Source organism: Drosophila persimilis, unplaced genomic scaffold (genome assembly GCF_003286085.1).
Source record: "Drosophila persimilis strain 14011-0111.01,24,50 unplaced genomic scaffold, DperRS2 tig00000606-arrow-arrow-pilon, whole genome shotgun sequence".
Taxonomy (NCBI): domain Eukaryota; kingdom Metazoa; phylum Arthropoda; class Insecta; order Diptera; family Drosophilidae; genus Drosophila; species Drosophila persimilis.
In genome coordinates, this window is record NW_020825324.1 from 2,440,408 (window position 1) to 2,457,780 (window position 17,373).

Consider the following 17,373-nt stretch of genomic DNA (forward strand, 5'->3'; position numbering starts at 1 on the left):
CGCAGAGTTGCCAGCCCGACTTATCGATACGGTCAGAGGTGGTGCGCAACGGAATATCGATATACAGTGCGGACTATCGATAGCTTGTAATAAGCGGTTGAGTTCGATTCGGCTCTCTCGATTCGGTTTTAAACAGGCAGCTAATCAAATAAATAAGATTTACGATTTATTACAAAAAATACATATTCAGTTTATACATTTATGCATAGTGTATGCTTTGTGTAAAAATATATATGTGTAAATATAAAATAATACGTAATATTTGAATTTATCTTCCTTGCTTTTTTCTGTTTTCGTAGCATTGCTTTGCTTAAATGTTTATAGTTTTTCAGTTTCAGCTTTCTTTGCTTTACATATTACAGTAGTCGACAAACTCGACGGATCTAGGACGCCTATAGCAGATTGGATCCAATCTCACTGGCTTCCACTTCTTCTTTTTCTACAAAATATACGCACGTTTAATGCAGTCGAGAAACGAGGAAAACGTTCGGAAATGGGAAAAGAAAGAAATAAAAACATAATAAAAAATTAGAAATAAATGCTTGCTTATAGACACATATATGTAGGTAGTACATTGCTAATCGATGCCAATGAAGATGCAGTATGTAACTAAAATCATTCAAAACTAGTTTCAAAATGGCATTACATACATACATACATATGGTACTTACTAACTAGAACTAATATTTGTCTTTTCTTACTATTTTTCTTCATTTGTATAAACACAAAAGCGTACACTTCACATGCGAATGAGCCGTTAATTGGATTCGGATTTGGAATGTTCGGAATTTTGGCTTGGGACAGTCTTCTTTAGCATTAATACACTGAATCACTGGAGCATTATGGAATGGAATGGATGTTATGCTGGGTGGAATGGAGTCGAGTAGACGGTATGCGTGTGTACGTGGGAGTGTGGGATGGGATGGGATGGATGTGTCTGTGTCTGTCACCTCGAATTGAGTGAGAGCGAGCTGGGGCAGGGGAGCGACTACCGTGAAGCATTCGACAAAATAAATGAGATGCGAATGTAACTACGATAGGTAGAAAGAATATTTAAATGGCGTGGATTAAATACAACTAGGAATGCGTTTGCGTTAGCGTTTGCGTTCATGAAGCCTCGCCGCATGCATATCTTATAATTTATGAGATTTTTGTTGGATTTCGTTGGTATGCTTAACCGCGAGGAAAGTAGCAGGAAGGCCCGTGGATGGCTTGGATGCGAGAAGTAGGAACTGGGAGCGGGGGGTGGAGACGCGAAAATGCCATGCCAGAGGGTGCCAGGTTATCAATGCCGGAACACAGAGGGCGAGAGGCGACGCGAGCGTAAGCAGAGCCGGGTCGGGTCCGTTCGGGCTGCAGTTCTTGCATGGTTACAAAAGTATTCATTTGCTTCCCAGAAGCAAAAGCTATCTTCGGGAGCTAAAGCTTCACGTACCCTTGCAGATTCTCGAACAATACTCTACTCTTTTTGCGGCCTATCTTTCCACCAATAGCAGCTCTCTACGATACAGTCGTTGTTTTTATGGAACATGGCACCATATGGCAGTTTCAATGGAAGCAGACAAAAGGACACACTAGGCCACATCTAGTGGGCTTTCTATACTGCAAGGATATGATCAGGATAGCATACACAACAACGGCAGCGCAACAGCCACATCTAGTGGGCTTTCTATACTGCAAGGATATGATCAGGATAGCATACACAACAACGGCAGCGCAACAGCCACGAGCAGCTCAGAACGACAACGACAACGAGAACGTGAACAACAACTACAGTAGAAACAAATGTGGAATTGGAATTGGGTTAAACTAAACTGTAGCACTGGGGGGCGGCTGCTGGGCCGCCGGCGGTATGACATTGGGTATGGCCACAACACAGGCACCGGCCCGGGCAAACGACATGGGGGCCAGCTCGTTCCAACCATTGCGAACCGGGTCGTATTCCTCAACGCTCTTTAGCGCAGTATTTCCATCGTAGCCGCCAACGACAATCAGTCGATCACCAAGCAGAGCACAGCCAATTGCGTCCCTTCCCAAGGCCAGCGAGCAAATCTAAGAGCGGGAGATATACTCGTATACTCGTATGCGGAGAGCACTTTTATTTGAGAAAGACTTACCAGTGTCCAGGTATCGGTAGCTGGATCATAGCGTTCCACGGTTTCAGTGCGACAGACCATGGGGTTGCTGGCGGGGCAATCGTGGCCGCCCAATGCATAAAGGAAACCATTTGCCACCGTCACCTGAAAGAAATACGTACAAATCAGATCAAAATATGTGCATATGGATTCCGTAGTCCGTGCCCTTCCGAGACGACTTACACCCACACCACCACGACGCCGATTCATGGGCGCCAGCAGGCTCCATTTGTTCGTGTGCGGATCGTAGCATTCTATGGAGCGATGGCAGACGGAACCATCACGCCCGCCCACCGCATAAAGGCGGCCACTTAGCACCGCCACACCGGCGGTGGAACGCATCGAGGACATGGGCGAGACATAGCTCCAGGTACGAGCTATGGGATCCCACCTAGACCAGGGGGAAAAAAGGGGAAAATCAACGGGGATTTCCAATGATTGCGAGCCCTGACTTACCGCTCAACGGTGTTTAGGTAGCTCCAGCCATCATGACCGCCGACAGCATAGAGCGGACCCTCGAGCACAGCCACACCGAGACCATGGCGTGGAGTGGCCATGGGATTCAACGGGACCCAGGACATAGTATTCAGGTCGAGGCTCTCCACAGTGTTGAGGGTCTTCAGGCCATCACGTCCGCCTACCAAGATAAGCTTGTCCTCCATGACAGCGGCCCCGAACTGTAGACGACGTCCAGTCATGTGCTTAAATGGTGTCCACTTGTCCAGGCGAGGGCAGTAGCTCTCGATACTGATCGCTCCCTTGTGGGCATCCATGCCGCCGACAGCTAGGAGTCGGCCAACGGTTGACTTTCGGGGAGTAGTGCGCTCGGTGGCGATGCGGGAGCGACGCTCGGGCATTAGGTGCCACTTGAAGGCTTCCATGACCAGCTGCTGGCACTCGTTGGCATTGCAAACGTTCTCCACGTGGTCCATGATGAAGGACGGCTGCAGCAGCGGCAGCCGGACGAGGGCCAGCAGCTCGGGAATGTGCTGCTCCCGGCTGGGGGAGTCGTGCCGCACCCAGGACATAAGGCTGTGAAAGACGTCCTGCTCGGAGGGCACATTGAGATCATCGCTGCAGAGCAGCTTGCCCAGCTGGTCGGCGTTCAGTTGGAAGAACTCCTGGTTCTGGCACACTTGCATGAAGTACTGGCACGTGTAGGACTGGGCCAGGCGCAGCAACGTCGTGCAGCTCTGCTGCTCGGCGAAGAAAGCGAATCCCAGACAGTTGGACGGGTGCAGCTGCCTGGCCAGAAAGTTGCAGCACGCAGTCACTACCGCGGTGAGCTGCAGCAGGCAGGCCGTCGCCAGGAGCGTCTCCACGGTGTCTTCGCGCAGTTCGATGAATCCCGTGTAGCAGTATTGCACCAGAAGATGCAGGGCGTCGCCTGGCACCTCGCCGAGCGTCACCTCCTGCTCCTGGGTCTCGCGGAGTGAGCCCGTGAACATCGCCGAGAAGTAGGCACTGGAAGCCGATAGTACCAGTCGATGGGCAGGCACTCTGAACAACGAACCAAAAACCAAAAACCAAAAAGAATAAAGTGTTAAATCGTTAAAGTATCCTTCCCTCTTGCTATTTATTGATATATATGTATATATAATGGGAGAAGCAGAATGAAGTGCTATCTATATCTAATATATTTGAGCTCTGTCTCCGAATCATCATTCGGATTCGGACTAGGACTCGGATCATTCCCAAACATAAAAGTTCAATATGAGTATAAGAATATCATACATTGTGTGTATGCACTGTCTGCATCCGAGTACCACGGTACCGGGGAGGAGGGTTTTCATTAAAAAAAAACCGGTTGAATGCACAAAGCATCAAAGGAAGCATCAAACAGAGCTGCAAATGTATTCGTGTGTGCACATTTTTCTGCATAGATCGCACCATAAATCTTGATTGGAAATCGGGAAATCTACGCATATGTATCTTTCCATATCACTATCTTCGCCGCATTACCATTGTTCCCCTCTCTCACGAACATGAATACGAAACGAAACAGACTGCGGAACTGCATTCGCGTCTCTCTCTCTCTCTCTCTGTGTCTGTCTGTCTCTGTCCCTCGCTCGATCACTTGTCGGCCCGTTTGCTCAACTCTCAGCCGCTCAGTTGACTAGCCTCTGCTGCAGCTGGGACCCAGCTCCTCCAGCTCCTCCTCAGCTCTCGTGCAGCAGACGCAATTAGTGCGACGCGTTCGATGTGTGTGTATGAGTGTTTACTGTTGGAATCGCGTTGGGGACAGCGACAGACAGCGCAGAAAACAGACAAAGAACCCAAGTGAACTGAGCCGAAGTGAAGGTCAGTTGCGGGAGAGGAAGCGCCTGGGGAATGGCAGCAAGTGAGAGAGCGAGATAGAGAAAGAAGCATACGCTGGAGAATCGCTAATGAATCGCACAACGGGGATATGGCTGTGGCTGTGGTTGTGGCTGTGGAGAGGCAAAGGCAAAGGCAAAGGCAAGGCAATTGGAAGGGGCCCAACTTTCCAATTTGAATTCCTTTGTCTTTCGTTTTCGACTCACCGCTTTCCATCGATCCCAGCGATTAGGGTTACATCGCACAGCTGCTGGCTTTCCACGTACAGCTGCATCCGCTTAAGGACGTTGTCGGCGTGATCCCGGCAACGGAAGAACTCGTCCTGGCTGCCGGCGGAGTTCAGGCTGCCCAGGCTGTAGTCCCGGGAGAGAGACTCCAGTGTGCTGTCTACCAGCATAGATATGTGTCCCGATGTGGAGGCAGTGGAGTCCCGGCTGGGACTCTCCTTTTGATTAACTGCTGACATGATGCTGGATGCTTGAATTTGGTTTTCCTTTCCTTCTTCGATAGTGTTCCAGAGGTCTGCCCCTGCGTCAAATGCAGTTGCAGTTGCAGTTACCGTTACCGTTGCTGCTGCTGCGGAACGTCTGCATTGGAGCTCTGTCTTGAACCTACTGTCGCGTCGCTTGTTGTTGTTATGGAGCGTGGTCGGTCGGCTTGTTGCTCCAACTATAATTTGCGTCGCGTTGCGTTGCAACAAAGAACTCTTGTCTCAATTTTCCTGTGCTTGTGCTTGTGCTGCTGCCGCTCTCTTCCTCTCCCTTTCCCTCACCCACATCGCTTATGTGCTGTGCTGACTGCGTCTCTGCCGCCTCTCTTTCATTGACAATTGCAATTAGTCAGGAGCGTACGTACTGGCCAAAACTGCGTGCTCGATCTGCAACTGCGACTGTGAAACGCTTATCAACAAACGTTCTTGTATCTGTTTATATACAACCCGAGCAACACAGCTGTTTCTGCTACTTTATTTATTTTTCCCGACTAGAGATGGACGATGCGATACCTTCGATATCGGTAACCGTCGTTGTTGAGAAAAATCGGTTGGAATTTGAAAGCGCTGCCAGCCAACAAAATTTGGCTGTGCAAGCAATTAATTTTTAATGATTTAAGCAATGATCTAACGCGAACCATCAGTACGCCGCTATTCTCACTGGTAGTTTCACTAAGAATTTTGATCGGGCATCGGCCAAATCGGAAAGTTTGATGAAGAATTGATTGGTTATCCCCTGCTCAGGCAAGAAGTCCACTAGAGCATAGGATTCGATACAGGAATACACATTCCAGCAGTGCTCGAACAGGAACAGCTTCTTTCAGCGGGAGCGGTCAGCATTGCTGAAGGCCTTCGACAGCGTTTTGAAATAAATGGACAGCTCTCGAACTTGGGCGTAATTCGTTAAGGATTGGCTACGAAACACGGCTTAAAACCCATTCATGCCGTAGGGACGTTCCACTTGAGTCTTCACCAGGGGTTTCGCGGTGATTTTTGAGGTGAGATACTCACGAATGAAAAGTGAACCTAAAGCTGCCCAAGCAAACAGCAAATCGTTTTTGAAGAGTTTTTGAAACAGTTTTTGCCTGATTTAACTTTGATTTTTTATTTTCGATTTTATAATTAGTTTTGTTTGCTTTTGTTGATTGTTGGTTTTCTCCTTTCGTTGCGGAGTAATGAAACATGAAGTTTCTTTGTAAAAGAGCAAATAGAAACACACAGAGACATCGGAAGGATTCGAAAGAATTGGAAATACATATATAACATACATATGCATGCGATGTATATCGATGGATCTATATATATATGGATACATATATATATATATATATATGGTATGTGTATATGATACAACAGTATAGTACTTAGCTACATACAAATAGATAACGTGTATGTGTGTTTTTTGTGCGTGTTCGTTAGTGAGTGCGGCACGGCGGGTGAGAGGGCCAATGGTGAGTGGTGGTGTGATGAATGGTGAGAGCGCAAAACGCAAAACGCAGATCGGAATGCAACATTTAGTTGGGCGAAGTATTGCGTTTTGGTGTCGACGGCGGCAGGTCCATTGTCTTACACACCCATCCTGATATATCCACCTCCTCCACCTCCGCCTTGCGTATCCACGGATGACTCTTTACAGCAACAAAAAGAAAAGAATTCGTACTTCAGAGAACAGAACAACGATCGAAATGATTTGCGCAGCGGAACTGGTCCGGAATATACATACCAGCAGAGTCTTGAGATCGGCCCGCTCGTCGGGCTGCTTCTTGAGACAGATGTCGACAAAGTCCTTGAACTCGCTTGAGAATGTCTCATGCTCCAGCTTGGGTGGCGGTTCATTTACTATATAGTCGAGCAGCTCGAAGATGGCCATCGCCCTCGGCTCATCTACGGGCTGATTGCTATCCTCGACTTTGTCGGCAAACATAGACGCTAAAGTGGCGGTGTTTGGCGGCGGTATCGGATACATGCCGATGGCCATCTCCACCAGCGACAGTCCCAGCGACCAAATGTCCGACTGTACTGAGTAGTGAGTGCCCTGCAGACGTTCCGGCTGCAACAGAAGCGCAGAGTAAAGTAGAGTAGAGGGAAGCAGATTATTTAGTGCACATTTTGGCAAGGATCGATCGGCAAGGGAGTGACACTCACTGACATGTAGCTGCGCGTGCCCACAAACGAGTTGGCCATTGAGTCAATCAGCTGGCCAGACACTCCGAAATCACAGATCTTTATCTCTCCGCTGCTATTGACCAGGATGTTGCTCGGCTTCACATCCCGGTGGATGATGGCGTGCTTGTCCCGCAGATAACTAAGGCCTTTCAGAACGGCGAGCGTGATGCGTCCCAGGATCGACTCGGGTATTCTACCGGCCCGCTTCAGTATGAGATCGAGTGAGCCGCCGTCCATGTACTCCATGCATATGCTAATCTCACCGTCGCTGTAGAAGGCGCCATAGAAGCCGACAATGTGTGGGAAGTTGCACTCGTGTAGGACCTTTAGTTCGCGTAGGATTTGCTTCTTGATGGCCGGCTTCACCTCCAGATGAATAAGCTTCCTCGCCATTATCAGGTTTGTGTGCGTGTGTCGGACTTTCATGACTACGCCGCCGTTCCCGGAGCCCAGTTCGCCCAGCTTCTCCAGGTCCTCGTCCGAAAGTTCGCCAATCTTCTCCTTCTGGCTAAGAAAGACTTTTATCCGCTTGCGCTCCGTGTCGTCCATGTCCAGTCCTTCTAGAGTCTCAGTTAACGCATCAATGCTCGTTTTTGGCTTTCCCAGCAGGCTATGTGTTCTTTAATTTAACTTTTTAATGAATTTTTGCGGAACAGAAACGAAAAATAGAACTAGGAGCGAGGAGTTGGACTGGATTGGATGGGATGCGAGGCGAGGCGATGGAGGGAAAGAGGTGAATGCAAGGCCAGGGTATACTCATACAAGGTACATTATCTAAGTGGCAGAGGACCCTCTTCTTGAGTAGCATAATCGCATTCAGTTGCACTTTTATGTATATGTACATGTACGTCCGTCGCTGCATGACAGAGAGAGAGCATGACATATGCTACCCGTAGAGGAGAGTATGTATGGCCCCACCTTGTATACGTTTACCCTGTGCCATCACCATGTATCCTTGTCTCTTTTTCACTGCTCCACATTGTTGTGGGTGGCTTCGGCGTATGTGTGTGTGTGTGTGTGTGTGCAAACTGACAACGACTACGACATCTCCTACAACAGCAGCAGCACACCCACCCATACACCATTTCAAAACAGACCCGGCCAACTGTTCATGCCCAGCACTCGCTCCGGGTAGATTAGGTTGCCTCGTATTGATCATTGACAGCACCCGCCTTCTAATGCAACTGCGCTGCAAAATTTGTTGCTTAAAGCGACACCCTTTTCCATGGTATACCACTTAAAACCACACCATATTATCGCCGAGATTACCTAATATCCCCGTACTGAGTGCTGGGTGTACACAGTGTGAAGCAGTCGAGCATTCGCTAGCCTCTGTTGACAAATGAAAACTGCGAGTTTTGCGAGAAATGTTGGGAATTATAATTAATTAGAAAGAAATGCCATATTTACTCTGTGCCCGATGGTGTTTTAAATGGCGGCGTTGGAGCCACTTGTGCGGCTGCAACAGTTGCCTCCGTATTCACCGGCGGCAGCACCAGGTTCAGCTTGTTCTTCGACATTTCGGCCAAAATGCAAAAACACACGAACAATAACAACAATACGAGTGCGCTGGCAGCAGCGACGGGTCGGCGTTTTGCGGATGGCGCGGCGGGGCGGTGACGAGGGCCAGCTGCGAACGTCGATCCGGCAAAATTGTATAATCAAAATAAGTGCGGTGCGTGCACTCCAGCCGCTTTTCAAAGTGCAAAAAAGTATAGTTTTCTTTGGGCTCCTGCCTGGAAATTTGCCGACACGGCTATACGGTCTTTTTTTTTTTTGCTTATAAGCTGCGCAAGTGAGTGAGGTCGGTGCCCAAGGAGTGGTGGCGATTCTGATATCGATAGTGTGCGGGAAACTATCGGCAGTACGAAATTCGACATTCTAATCAACAAATAACTCAAGTATTTGAATAATGTGTGTCTTTCTTCGAATTAAAATGATGGACACAAAACTACTTAACCGCAAGGATGTTTTGTTTGTCAGTTAAAGCCCTTTAACGATATATGTACGTGTTGCTTCCGCGTATCGATACACTCAATACACAGCTATTCCTATTCTCTGTCTTCTCTCTCTTCTCATGTCCGACAGCTGATGGGTGTGTGGTATAGCCAAAACCGAAGCAAACCAACCCAAAATTAACTGTTTATCTTGGGTTCCGTTGCATGGCAAAAAAATATGATAGAAGAGTGCAAATGATTTGCTGGAGGAACAGCTGGACAGCGCACTAGCGATGCAGCTAGATCAAAAGATGGAGAACGAGCAGCATGAGCAAAGCTCGTCGCACGAACGCTTTGAGTTTAGCCCTCAAGCCACCGAGCTAGTTAACGTGGCCAACCAGGACTGTGATTCACTCGCAAAGCTGGCCTACAATCTGTACAAGCTGTCCAAAGACGACCACATAGTTATTGATCGGTAAGTAGTAAATGTCTTTTATGTAGACAACTTTTGACAATTAATTTGCGTCTATTGCCAGCAAGCGGAACGAAGTGATACGCACAGATTCCGTGACCCATCAGATGACCATCTACCGCTGCCTCGATCCCATCGGCATGGGAATGCGCCCAGCGGAGATTAAACACACTCCTCTCAAAGTTGGTCGCCCCCCGAAACGCATATCTATACAAACTACCTCAGCTGCTGCTGTGCCTCTCGGAAAGCCGTCACCTCTGCCACAGGCGGCAGTGCCGGCTGAGGGCACACATCGTACTCGCTCCGGTCGCCTGGTGCGTCCTTCGATGCCGCAAGCAGCGCCAGTTCCAACTGGCATAGCCTCGGAGCCGACATCCGCCCAGCTTCTGGAGGCGCTGGTGGCTGAACTACGAGACAAGGACTATTACGCTCCTATGGCAGCGCCAAAGACCTCGCCCGTTCAGGTTGGCGTATCGCAACGATCTGTGCCTAAGAACGCAATTTGCCCGGGCTGCAACAAAATCTTCCTTGGCCGCCGCTTGCAGCGTCATTTTGTCAAGTTTCCCGAGCACATGCCACGCCCATCAGAGCCCTCGCAGCCCCCGCAGCAGATTCAGCCAACTCAAGCTACGTCCCAGCCCCTTCAACCGTCATTGTTCGGACTTCTAACCACCCAGCTGCAGCGTCACTCCCACCTTAGCGAGGAGCAGCGAGCCGATCTCTTCTTGCACGAGTTGAATGACTTTGTGGTTCAGCTGCAGCTGCGGAGCACACGACTGATACGCAATACCTCCGGCCTGCATTTTGTAAATGCCCGTATTGCCCGCGTCCTGGGAATACCCGAGGGCCAGTATGCCTTGGACATGTCGGCGATGGAGTCGGCACAGGCACCCACACCGGAGCCAGAGCAACTGTTGCACGCAGGTCCAGCTGTTGGCGGGGGGCGTAATCTGGTCGACTACACCGGGCTTAGCATGTCACTGGACGATACGCTCACCGATGAGGCGGCCCAGCGCTTGAATCTGTCAGCGGGCGGAAAACTCTTGCCACCGTCCGAGGAGAGCCTGCTGAGAAACGTGAGCGACCTGATGCAGCCCCCAGTGGCGGGGGCACCGCCCACCTTAGGCCATGGGTATGATCATGCCAGCGACAACGCCGTGGAGGCGCTAAGCATGAAGGAGACGCCCAATGCGGCAGACATTCTAGATCTCAAAGTTGACTTTTTCCAATTTAATCCGAATTAGCTAGCTCTTTTGGCTATAGTTTCGACGCATTTGATATTTTTTAAGATAAATGCCAGAGTTTGTAGCACTCCTTTTATCTGTCCAACGATTTTTACGGCTTTTATACATGTACATACACACAACGTATAGTTATTTTAATGAAAAAGAGAGTACATACAGATTTGAATCTAATACGAGAAGATGGCCGCAAATGGATGCAGTCACGGAAGGCCGAAAGTTGATTGAAATTATTTACGAAGTTCCCGACTGCCTCACGAAAGAAGTTCATTAAACGCTGGCCCACGCCATTTGAAAATTTGAATTTTAATTGGATGAGTAATAATCATTTCAAGACCGTTTCTTTTTCTTCCCAACCTGTGCTGTGTGCAATGTAAGGTAGGGTTTTTGTTTTTTAGCCAAATATGCTGGCTTCGTCGATCTTTTATGAAGATGATCGGTCATATTTGAACTTCAAGCTGATTGAAGTGTCTTCAAGACATAACATGAATCTACGACCAGTGACCACACTCGAATCAGTCGTTCCCCAATACAATAAAAACCAGTTGAGGCGATGTGAGTGGCGGCTTACGTGCCGCGACACTAATGATACTAATAGAATATTTAAGTGGGCATTTCCATGGATCCACCGTACACCGTGCGCTGGAATTGAGATCACATGGACCTTTTTTCTTTGCTACTTATAAGACATAGACATAGTTAGTTTATCGAGTAAGGGAATGGGAATCTCTTACAATTTTCAATACATTTTTTGATCTACAGTAGGCTATCTAATAGTTTTGTTTTTGCTTATATAGTATATTTCCCATTTTATTTCATTATCAAACAGAGAGTCGACACGTTCACATCACATCATATACTTGTCAGTAATTTTTCTGGGTTACTTTTTTGTAATCCAAGCAACACTGCCACATTTATCATCGGCTGGTGGCTGGTGGCTTGGGAGAGTTAGTTTGACAGATCGGTGTAATCCAAAATGTCGACGTAAGTAGACTGGAAATCTCTCCTCTAGCTACCTTGGGTTATCCTGCCATTTTTTTTTTTTTTTTTCTTGGATACAGAAACAGCAGCCCTTCCACAACCGGAGCCCTGGCAGCCCATTCGGATACAAGACGATGGTAGAACTGATGCTGGCTCGTGATATTGGACAGTGGTCTGAAATGTTCGACTTATCCACTTGTACACTTTATTCGTGATATTTCTGATGCTGAGGCCTGGCTCGAGGCACATCATCAATACCATATGTTCTATTAGTAATTCTGAAACGTAAATAAATCTCGATTCAAACAAAAAACCTAACGAATTTTGTTTACCACTTCCGTTTTGGCATCCGTTTCTGATTGACATTCGGTTTTTCTGGTGTTCCAGTACCTTTAGGTACAGTTTTTTGCGTATTGAAGTGTCTTTTCTGATAAGACGAAGCGGGTGAGTCCTAGACAGGCTGGTGAAGCTGAAGGAGAGGATGGCTTATGCCACCTAAGTGGCGTCGGGAGTAAAGCGTTCATTAGAGACTCACAGTATGAAATTAATGCTGAATCTGTTAACAAAATGGAGTTTGAGTCAGACATACAAGGGCGTACATGCCACCGGAAGTTTGTCTCCACATTCCAACGCCAATGAAAGGAGAAACTAGATCTGGACGGTCTATAACACATCATACTGTGTTTCAAGAAACCTTTTCAGGGAATGCGATGGTGCCCAACGATGATGTTGAGAAACTAGGGACTGTTGGAGGCATAACAGAGGGAGGCTTGTCTCTCTCTTGCTTTTATAGTCTCTCAGAACTGAGAACTCTATAGAAGAAGGACAGAAATATCGGCTGATGTTGATAAAGATATAAGGGGTTGGAAACGATTCGTTACACTCGAATTTACGATGCCCCTTACTACTCGTTGACACAACTAAATACCGCGATATCTCTCAACTGGTGCCAGTCTACAAGTGGCGGGCCTTGGATATTTTCACTTTCATGTTCGAATATTGGAGTTTTTGGAACACAGAAAAGGCATGCAGGTGGGAGCTTTGTTTATGCTGGCGGTTCTGGGATTGTAATTGTGTTTTCTTGCCATCCACTGTGTTTATAGAGAGCAAATCGGATTGCTTTGATTTTCGACCTTTGGGTGTGGGAATCAACGCGTCCGACTTTGATGGTTGACAAACATTGGTAACATTTTCTGGTAGCAGTGGGGCATGCCCCATGCTCCGCCATACATTCAATTTGGAAGTTATCGCTGCCAAATGGTCGTCTGTGTTTGCCCAGAGCCAATATGATTAGCGCTGATGACCGGACCTGCATTACGGAATGGGAATGGAATTGAAATTGCAAGTACCAGTGCAGCGCCGCCCCTGACCTGCTATAAATGCACGGGGACCTGGCCGTCCCGGGCTAGTGCACCATGAAGGCGTTGACGGACAGCAAGCGACGCCTCAGCTTGTCCTCCAACTTCAATGATGACGACCAAGATGAGGACGATGATACCATGTGCAGCGGCACAGCCGTCAAGCGGAGCATTGTCTACTACCTGAAGAACAGCACTCTTCATGGGCTCAAGTACATCGCCGAGGAGAGCATTACCATTCCAGAGCGGTGGGTCCTCTAGTCCATGTCCTTGTCCTTGTCCTTCGCTTTTGCTTGAAGCTTCCAATTTCAATTTCAGGGTCTTCTTTGGGATCGCCTTCGTTCTGGTGGTGATCCTGTCGGGCTTCTTTATATCGAACGTGTACGTCAAGTGGAGCGCCTCGCCCATCATTATCTCGACGAGCGCCAAGCAGAAGCTGACCAGCAACATGCCCTTTCCGGCCATCACCATCTGCAACCTGAACCAGGCCCTGCTGAGCCGCGTGCAGCGCATCTCGCGCTCCAGCAGCAACTTCTCCCTGCTGATGGGCCTCTGCGACCAGGGCGGAGACCTGACCATCTCCTACATCGGCACCTGGAAGTACTTCAAGGCGATACTGGTGGAGGTGGCCCAGCCGTGCGACGAGATGCTGCTCTACTGCAGCTTCGGCTCGCGCCAGGAACAGTGCACCATGCTGTTCAACTCGATTCTCACCGACGACGGCCTGTGCTGCAACTTCAATGCCCTGGATCCCTCGTACCTGATACGGAACTACAGCGACGATGTCCGGCTGGAGCCGCCCCAGCAGAACGGCCGCTACGAGGCCATCGACTGGACCGCGGAGCGGGGCTATGCCAAGAAGCTGCCCGAGTTCTACTACCCCCGAACCTCGGGCGGCACCGGGATACGCATGGGGCTCACCGTGGTGCTGAATGCCTCGGTGGCGGAGTACTACTGCACCAAGTCCATGAGCGTGGGCTTCAAGGTGCTCGTCCACAATCCCGCCGAGCTGCCGAAGGTCAGCAACTACGGCCTCATAGTGACGGCGGGCAGGGAGGCGAGGATACCCATCGAGCCCGTGTACGAGGACGCCCTGCCCTCGATTCGGTCCATCAAGAAGTCGGTGAGGCGCTGCCTCTTCTCGGACGAGAACGATCTGGCATACTACCGCACCTACTCGCGCAAGAACTGCGAGCTGGAGTGCGAGGCCAAGCTGCTGCTCCGCGAGTGCAACTGCGTCCTCTACTACCTGCCGCGGATCGACCCGGCCTCCCGGGTCTGCGGGCCGAACGACAACATCTGCACGAATCGCGTCCAGACGGAGATCGAGTCCTCGCTGACGAACCTCTCCTGCGAGAACTGCTGGCCCGGCTGCTTCGAGCTCACCTACAAGGCCACCCTGTCCACGTCCTCGATTGTGTCCGATCCGCGGTTCCAGTCCGGCGAGGACCTGCCCGACTACATCTTCAAGGGCGAGCACAGCAATGCCAGCGAGCTCTCCATTCTGCACTTCTACTACGTGACCAACACCTTTCGCAGCACCACCAAGTCCGAGATGTTTGGCTTCACGGAGTTCCTCTGTGAGTTCATGAGTCCCCCCCCCCCACCCATCCTGGCTCTATCTTAGCATCTTTTCAGCTAACACTGGCGGCCTCCTGGGCCTCTTTATGGGCTTCAGCATCTTCTCGGTGATCGAGATCGTCTACTACATCACTGTCCGTCCGTACTGCGCCTCGCGAACACTCCACCAACGGCGCCGACGGCGCCTCGAGCAGCTCCGCTGGCTGACCCCCATTCGGGCTCCGGCCAAGCAGCTCCAACGCAGACTACGGAGACGCCGCCTGCTGCCACCTGCCTACAGCGAGCTCCAGCAGCGCCAGATGCAGGCGCGCCAGAAGCATACTCTCTGGCAGACTTTGCGCGTCCGGCCAGCGAACCCCGGGCCGGAGTCGCCTGTCTATCCCTACCTGGACTAGGATGGGGATGGCGTTGAGGTTGAGGTTGAGGGAGGGAATGTACTATATCCGCTGCGTTGATTATCGATTTGTGGGCATGGCTCAAAGTTGAATGGCCACATAAATGGGAATGGGAATGGAAATGGGCCAGAGGAAAGCAATAAATAAAACAAAGGCTACGAAAGAAATAGAGAGGCCAACGAACGTGTCCGGGTACGAGTACGGGTACGGGTCCGGGTCTGTTGGCGTCACTTGGGGGCAAGGTAAGCGGCGGGGGGTGGCGTTGCACCGGAAGCACAGACAGCGCCCACTGTGATTCCGGATACTCCGATCCGATAATGGCGCTAATCGACACGCGAGACCAATTTTAATTGATACTTTGGTCCGTTGTTTGCTGCCAACGGTGCGGACACTGCCTCTGAGGATTCACAAATTGGCAAATAAAGAAATGAAGATTCAATAAAGCCTAAGCTTCCTAATCGAAGGAACCAGTTTCGAAGGAGAGGTACCAAAAGACAGATCCATTTTCGAGGGATATGCAGTCATCCATTGTCAGAGGGTATCCAGGCTTCGTTCAGACCGAACGAATTGCCCTCGATTCGGTCTGGCGTAGAGAATTGTGTGCCAATTGAAAATGAATAGAAAGACAACTTTGGAATTGGCCAATTCCATTGGCTTTCGGCTTTTCTGTCTAACGAATTTTAAACATGAAACGAGCAAAAATATTCCGGGCCAAAGCTTGCCACTGATGTCACTCCCTCGATTCACGCCGTCATGTGCTGCCATGTCTTTGCGCGAGTGCGTGTATCTGTGGGATGGATTTTTACGAGCTGCCTCGAAGGAGATAGATTTTAAGGCCGGGTCACACAACTCAAGTGGGGTCCCTCCTCCCGCGGCATGGCGCGTCAATGTCAAGTGGGCAAGTGTCTGTTTCGGCGACTTCTTCACTTCACATCTCGCTCGGATCTAAGTACATAAGTGCCTCCTCCGCAGAGGAGCAGGCCGGCATAGGCATACTTTCTGAGGGGGGGCATCACCACCCCCGTACCCCCATACCCCCAGACCCCACTCCGTCGCTGAACTGCTGCGCTTTATTACACGGCCAGCTGGAATATCTCACATAGCACTTTCCTATATTTTTTTTCGGTTTTCCATTTTCCAGAGAGCGGGAGGTAGGGGAGGGAAAGACTCCGATCGCCTCGATAGAGTGTAAACAAACAAGTGCCGGCACTAGATCTTGCTAGAACTTTCAGACGTACATATAGGTATAGGGGTACCAGGGCCGTAGACAAAGGGGGGATGAGATGGACACTACCCCTAGGGGCATAGCCTTCTGTGACAGACCACAAATCTCATCCGGTTTCTTGGTTCAATATGTATCTTGTAGATAAAAAGCAAGTTCCCCTAACAAAGTTTTGCACCTTCACTCAGATATTGAAGAAATATTGAAACTACTCTCTGTAATTTCCAATGATCAGACATTCCATCTGTCGGTCCGTCGGTCCGTCTATATAGTATAAGCAATAAGTATAGTCTCTGGCCATATATTATTGCCTGTCTGTCGGCCAGGCCATTTTAGTTTCTCTGTGTTGTTGTTGCTTCGGTCATGGTTTCCTCCAGTTTTATGGATGGATGTGTTATAGCGGTCTGGCCTGTGATTCATTCCAACCAGAAACCAACAGCGTGACCGATAACATGTGGTGCTGTTTCAGAGCACCTCATACATCGCATCTCTGTACATACGACATCTCTCAGTTGAAGGGCTCTTACGAGTAGTATCTTGATACTAACAAAGTAGTTTTGGCCGTGCCAAATTGTGCTGGAAGTTGTCTTCTTACATACTCGTACTCTCACATTAAAAATCGGTTTTATAGTTATTGGGATTTCCCGCATTTGGCAACGGCGAAGCAAAGACTATACCATACCGATAAGTTGAATGAAGAACCAAAAATCTGTGCTATGGCGGGCCTGCCCAATGCCTAAGGCAGCTTAGTCGGTCCCCAGCATCCAACAACAAAATGCACAGTCTCTAACGGTCCCGAGTCGAAAATTGAAATGGAATTCGTTCCCAATGAAATATCTTGATGATTGCATAGACTTTGGCTTTAGTCAGATGTGCCAGGAGGTTGGTAGATCCAGGAAAGATTCATAGATGTTGGAATTATGATGTAACATTGATGCAGGGATAGGTACATATGTATGTTATTACCTAGTATTCTATAAAAAAAGAAGGTAGTTAACTGCTCGACACAATGTGGGAGGAGGAGGAGTTATAGTCCGCGAATAATACCCTGAACGGTTCATAATTGGATCTACAAAGTG

The 17,373-nt window shown here is 49.2% G+C and overlaps 4 protein-coding genes and 1 long non-coding RNA gene across 6 annotated transcripts; 3 read left to right on the plus strand and 2 right to left on the minus strand.

Moving 5' to 3' along the window:
- Positions 1-144: 144 nt before the first annotated feature.
- On the minus strand, positions 145-5,362 carry LOC6597715 (kelch-like protein 5). Its single transcript, XM_026990595.1, has 6 exons — positions 4,658-5,362; positions 2,592-3,635; positions 2,319-2,526; positions 2,118-2,240; positions 1,816-2,052; positions 145-439 (listed from the first exon to the last, which is right to left on the minus strand). The coding sequence occupies exons 1-6, from the start codon at positions 4,915-4,917 to the stop codon at positions 350-352; spliced, it is 1,962 nt and encodes a 653-aa protein (XP_026846396.1). The 5' UTR covers positions 4,918-5,362; the 3' UTR covers positions 145-349.
- A 713-nt stretch (positions 5,363-6,075) lies between these two features.
- Positions 6,076-8,899, minus strand: LOC6597716 (dual specificity mitogen-activated protein kinase kinase dSOR1). Of its 2 annotated transcripts, none has more exons than XM_026990599.1 (4): positions 8,518-8,899; positions 7,087-7,717; positions 6,665-6,991; positions 6,076-6,569 (listed from the first exon to the last, which is right to left on the minus strand). In XM_026990599.1, exons 1-4 carry the CDS (start codon positions 8,625-8,627, stop codon positions 6,456-6,458), a joined length of 1,182 nt encoding a protein of 393 aa, XP_026846400.1. In that variant the 5' UTR covers positions 8,628-8,899; the 3' UTR covers positions 6,076-6,455. The 2 variants fall into 2 exon arrangements, with proteins under 2 accessions (XP_026846400.1, XP_002022867.1); XM_002022831.2 differs by having other exon boundaries at positions 6,077-6,569; positions 7,087-7,726; positions 8,518-8,898.
- A 302-nt stretch (positions 8,900-9,201) lies between these two features.
- Positions 9,202-11,067, plus strand: LOC6597717. The gene is made up of 2 exons (XM_002022832.2): positions 9,202-9,519; positions 9,581-11,067. Exons 1-2 carry the CDS (start codon positions 9,338-9,340, stop codon positions 10,758-10,760), a joined length of 1,362 nt encoding a protein of 453 aa, XP_002022868.2. The 5' UTR covers positions 9,202-9,337; the 3' UTR covers positions 10,761-11,067.
- Positions 11,068-11,618: 551 nt separating this feature from the next.
- Positions 11,619-11,908, plus strand: LOC113566181. The gene is made up of 2 exons (XR_003408974.1): positions 11,619-11,741; positions 11,819-11,908. It is a non-coding gene; the product is annotated as an uncharacterized LOC113566181 (long non-coding RNA).
- A 1,245-nt stretch (positions 11,909-13,153) lies between these two features.
- On the plus strand, positions 13,154-15,118 carry LOC6597718 (pickpocket protein 28). The gene is made up of 3 exons (XM_002022833.2): positions 13,154-13,344; positions 13,415-14,676; positions 14,735-15,118. Exons 1-3 carry the CDS (start codon positions 13,154-13,156, stop codon positions 15,070-15,072), a joined length of 1,791 nt encoding a protein of 596 aa, XP_002022869.2. The 3' UTR covers positions 15,073-15,118.
- The last annotated feature ends 2,255 nt before the right edge of the window (positions 15,119-17,373 follow it).

What these genes read in the sequence shown, in the direction of transcription:
- LOC6597715 (XM_026990595.1), bottom strand. Translation starts at nt 4,917, where the DNA reads ATGTCAGCAGTTAATCAAAAGGAGAGTCCCAGCCGGGACTCCACTGCC. An exon ending in GGCGTCGTGGTGGTGTGGGT is followed by an intron (nt 2,241 to 2,318) that starts GTAAGTCGTCTC and finishes TATTTCTTTCAG; the next exon opens with GTGACGGTGGCAAATGGTTT. An exon ending in AGCCGCCCCCCAGTGCTACA is followed by an intron (nt 440 to 1,815) that starts GTTTAGTTTAAC and finishes TATATTTTGTAG; the next exon opens with AAAAAGAAGAAGTGGAAGCC.
- LOC6597716 (XM_002022831.2), bottom strand. Translation starts at nt 8,627, where the DNA reads ATGTCGAAGAACAAGCTGAACCTGGTGCTGCCGCCGGTGAATACGGAG. An exon ending in GCACGCGCAGCTACATGTCA is followed by an intron (nt 6,992 to 7,086) that starts GTGAGTGTCACT and finishes CTTCTGTTGCAG; the next exon opens with CCGGAACGTCTGCAGGGCAC. An exon ending in CCGATCTCAAGACTCTGCTG is followed by an intron (nt 6,570 to 6,664) that starts GTATGTATATTC and finishes GTTGCTGTAAAG; the next exon opens with AGTCATCCGTGGATACGCAA.
- LOC6597717 (XM_002022832.2), top strand. Translation starts at nt 9,338, where the DNA reads ATGCAGCTAGATCAAAAGATGGAGAACGAGCAGCATGAGCAAAGCTCG. An exon ending in GACCACATAGTTATTGATCG is followed by an intron (nt 9,520 to 9,580) that starts GTAAGTAGTAAA and finishes GTCTATTGCCAG; the next exon opens with CAAGCGGAACGAAGTGATAC.
- LOC6597718 (XM_002022833.2), top strand. Translation starts at nt 13,154, where the DNA reads ATGAAGGCGTTGACGGACAGCAAGCGACGCCTCAGCTTGTCCTCCAAC. An exon ending in AGCATTACCATTCCAGAGCG is followed by an intron (nt 13,345 to 13,414) that starts GTGGGTCCTCTA and finishes TTTCAATTTCAG; the next exon opens with GGTCTTCTTTGGGATCGCCT. An exon ending in TGGCTTCACGGAGTTCCTCT is followed by an intron (nt 14,677 to 14,734) that starts GTGAGTTCATGA and finishes GCATCTTTTCAG; the next exon opens with CTAACACTGGCGGCCTCCTG.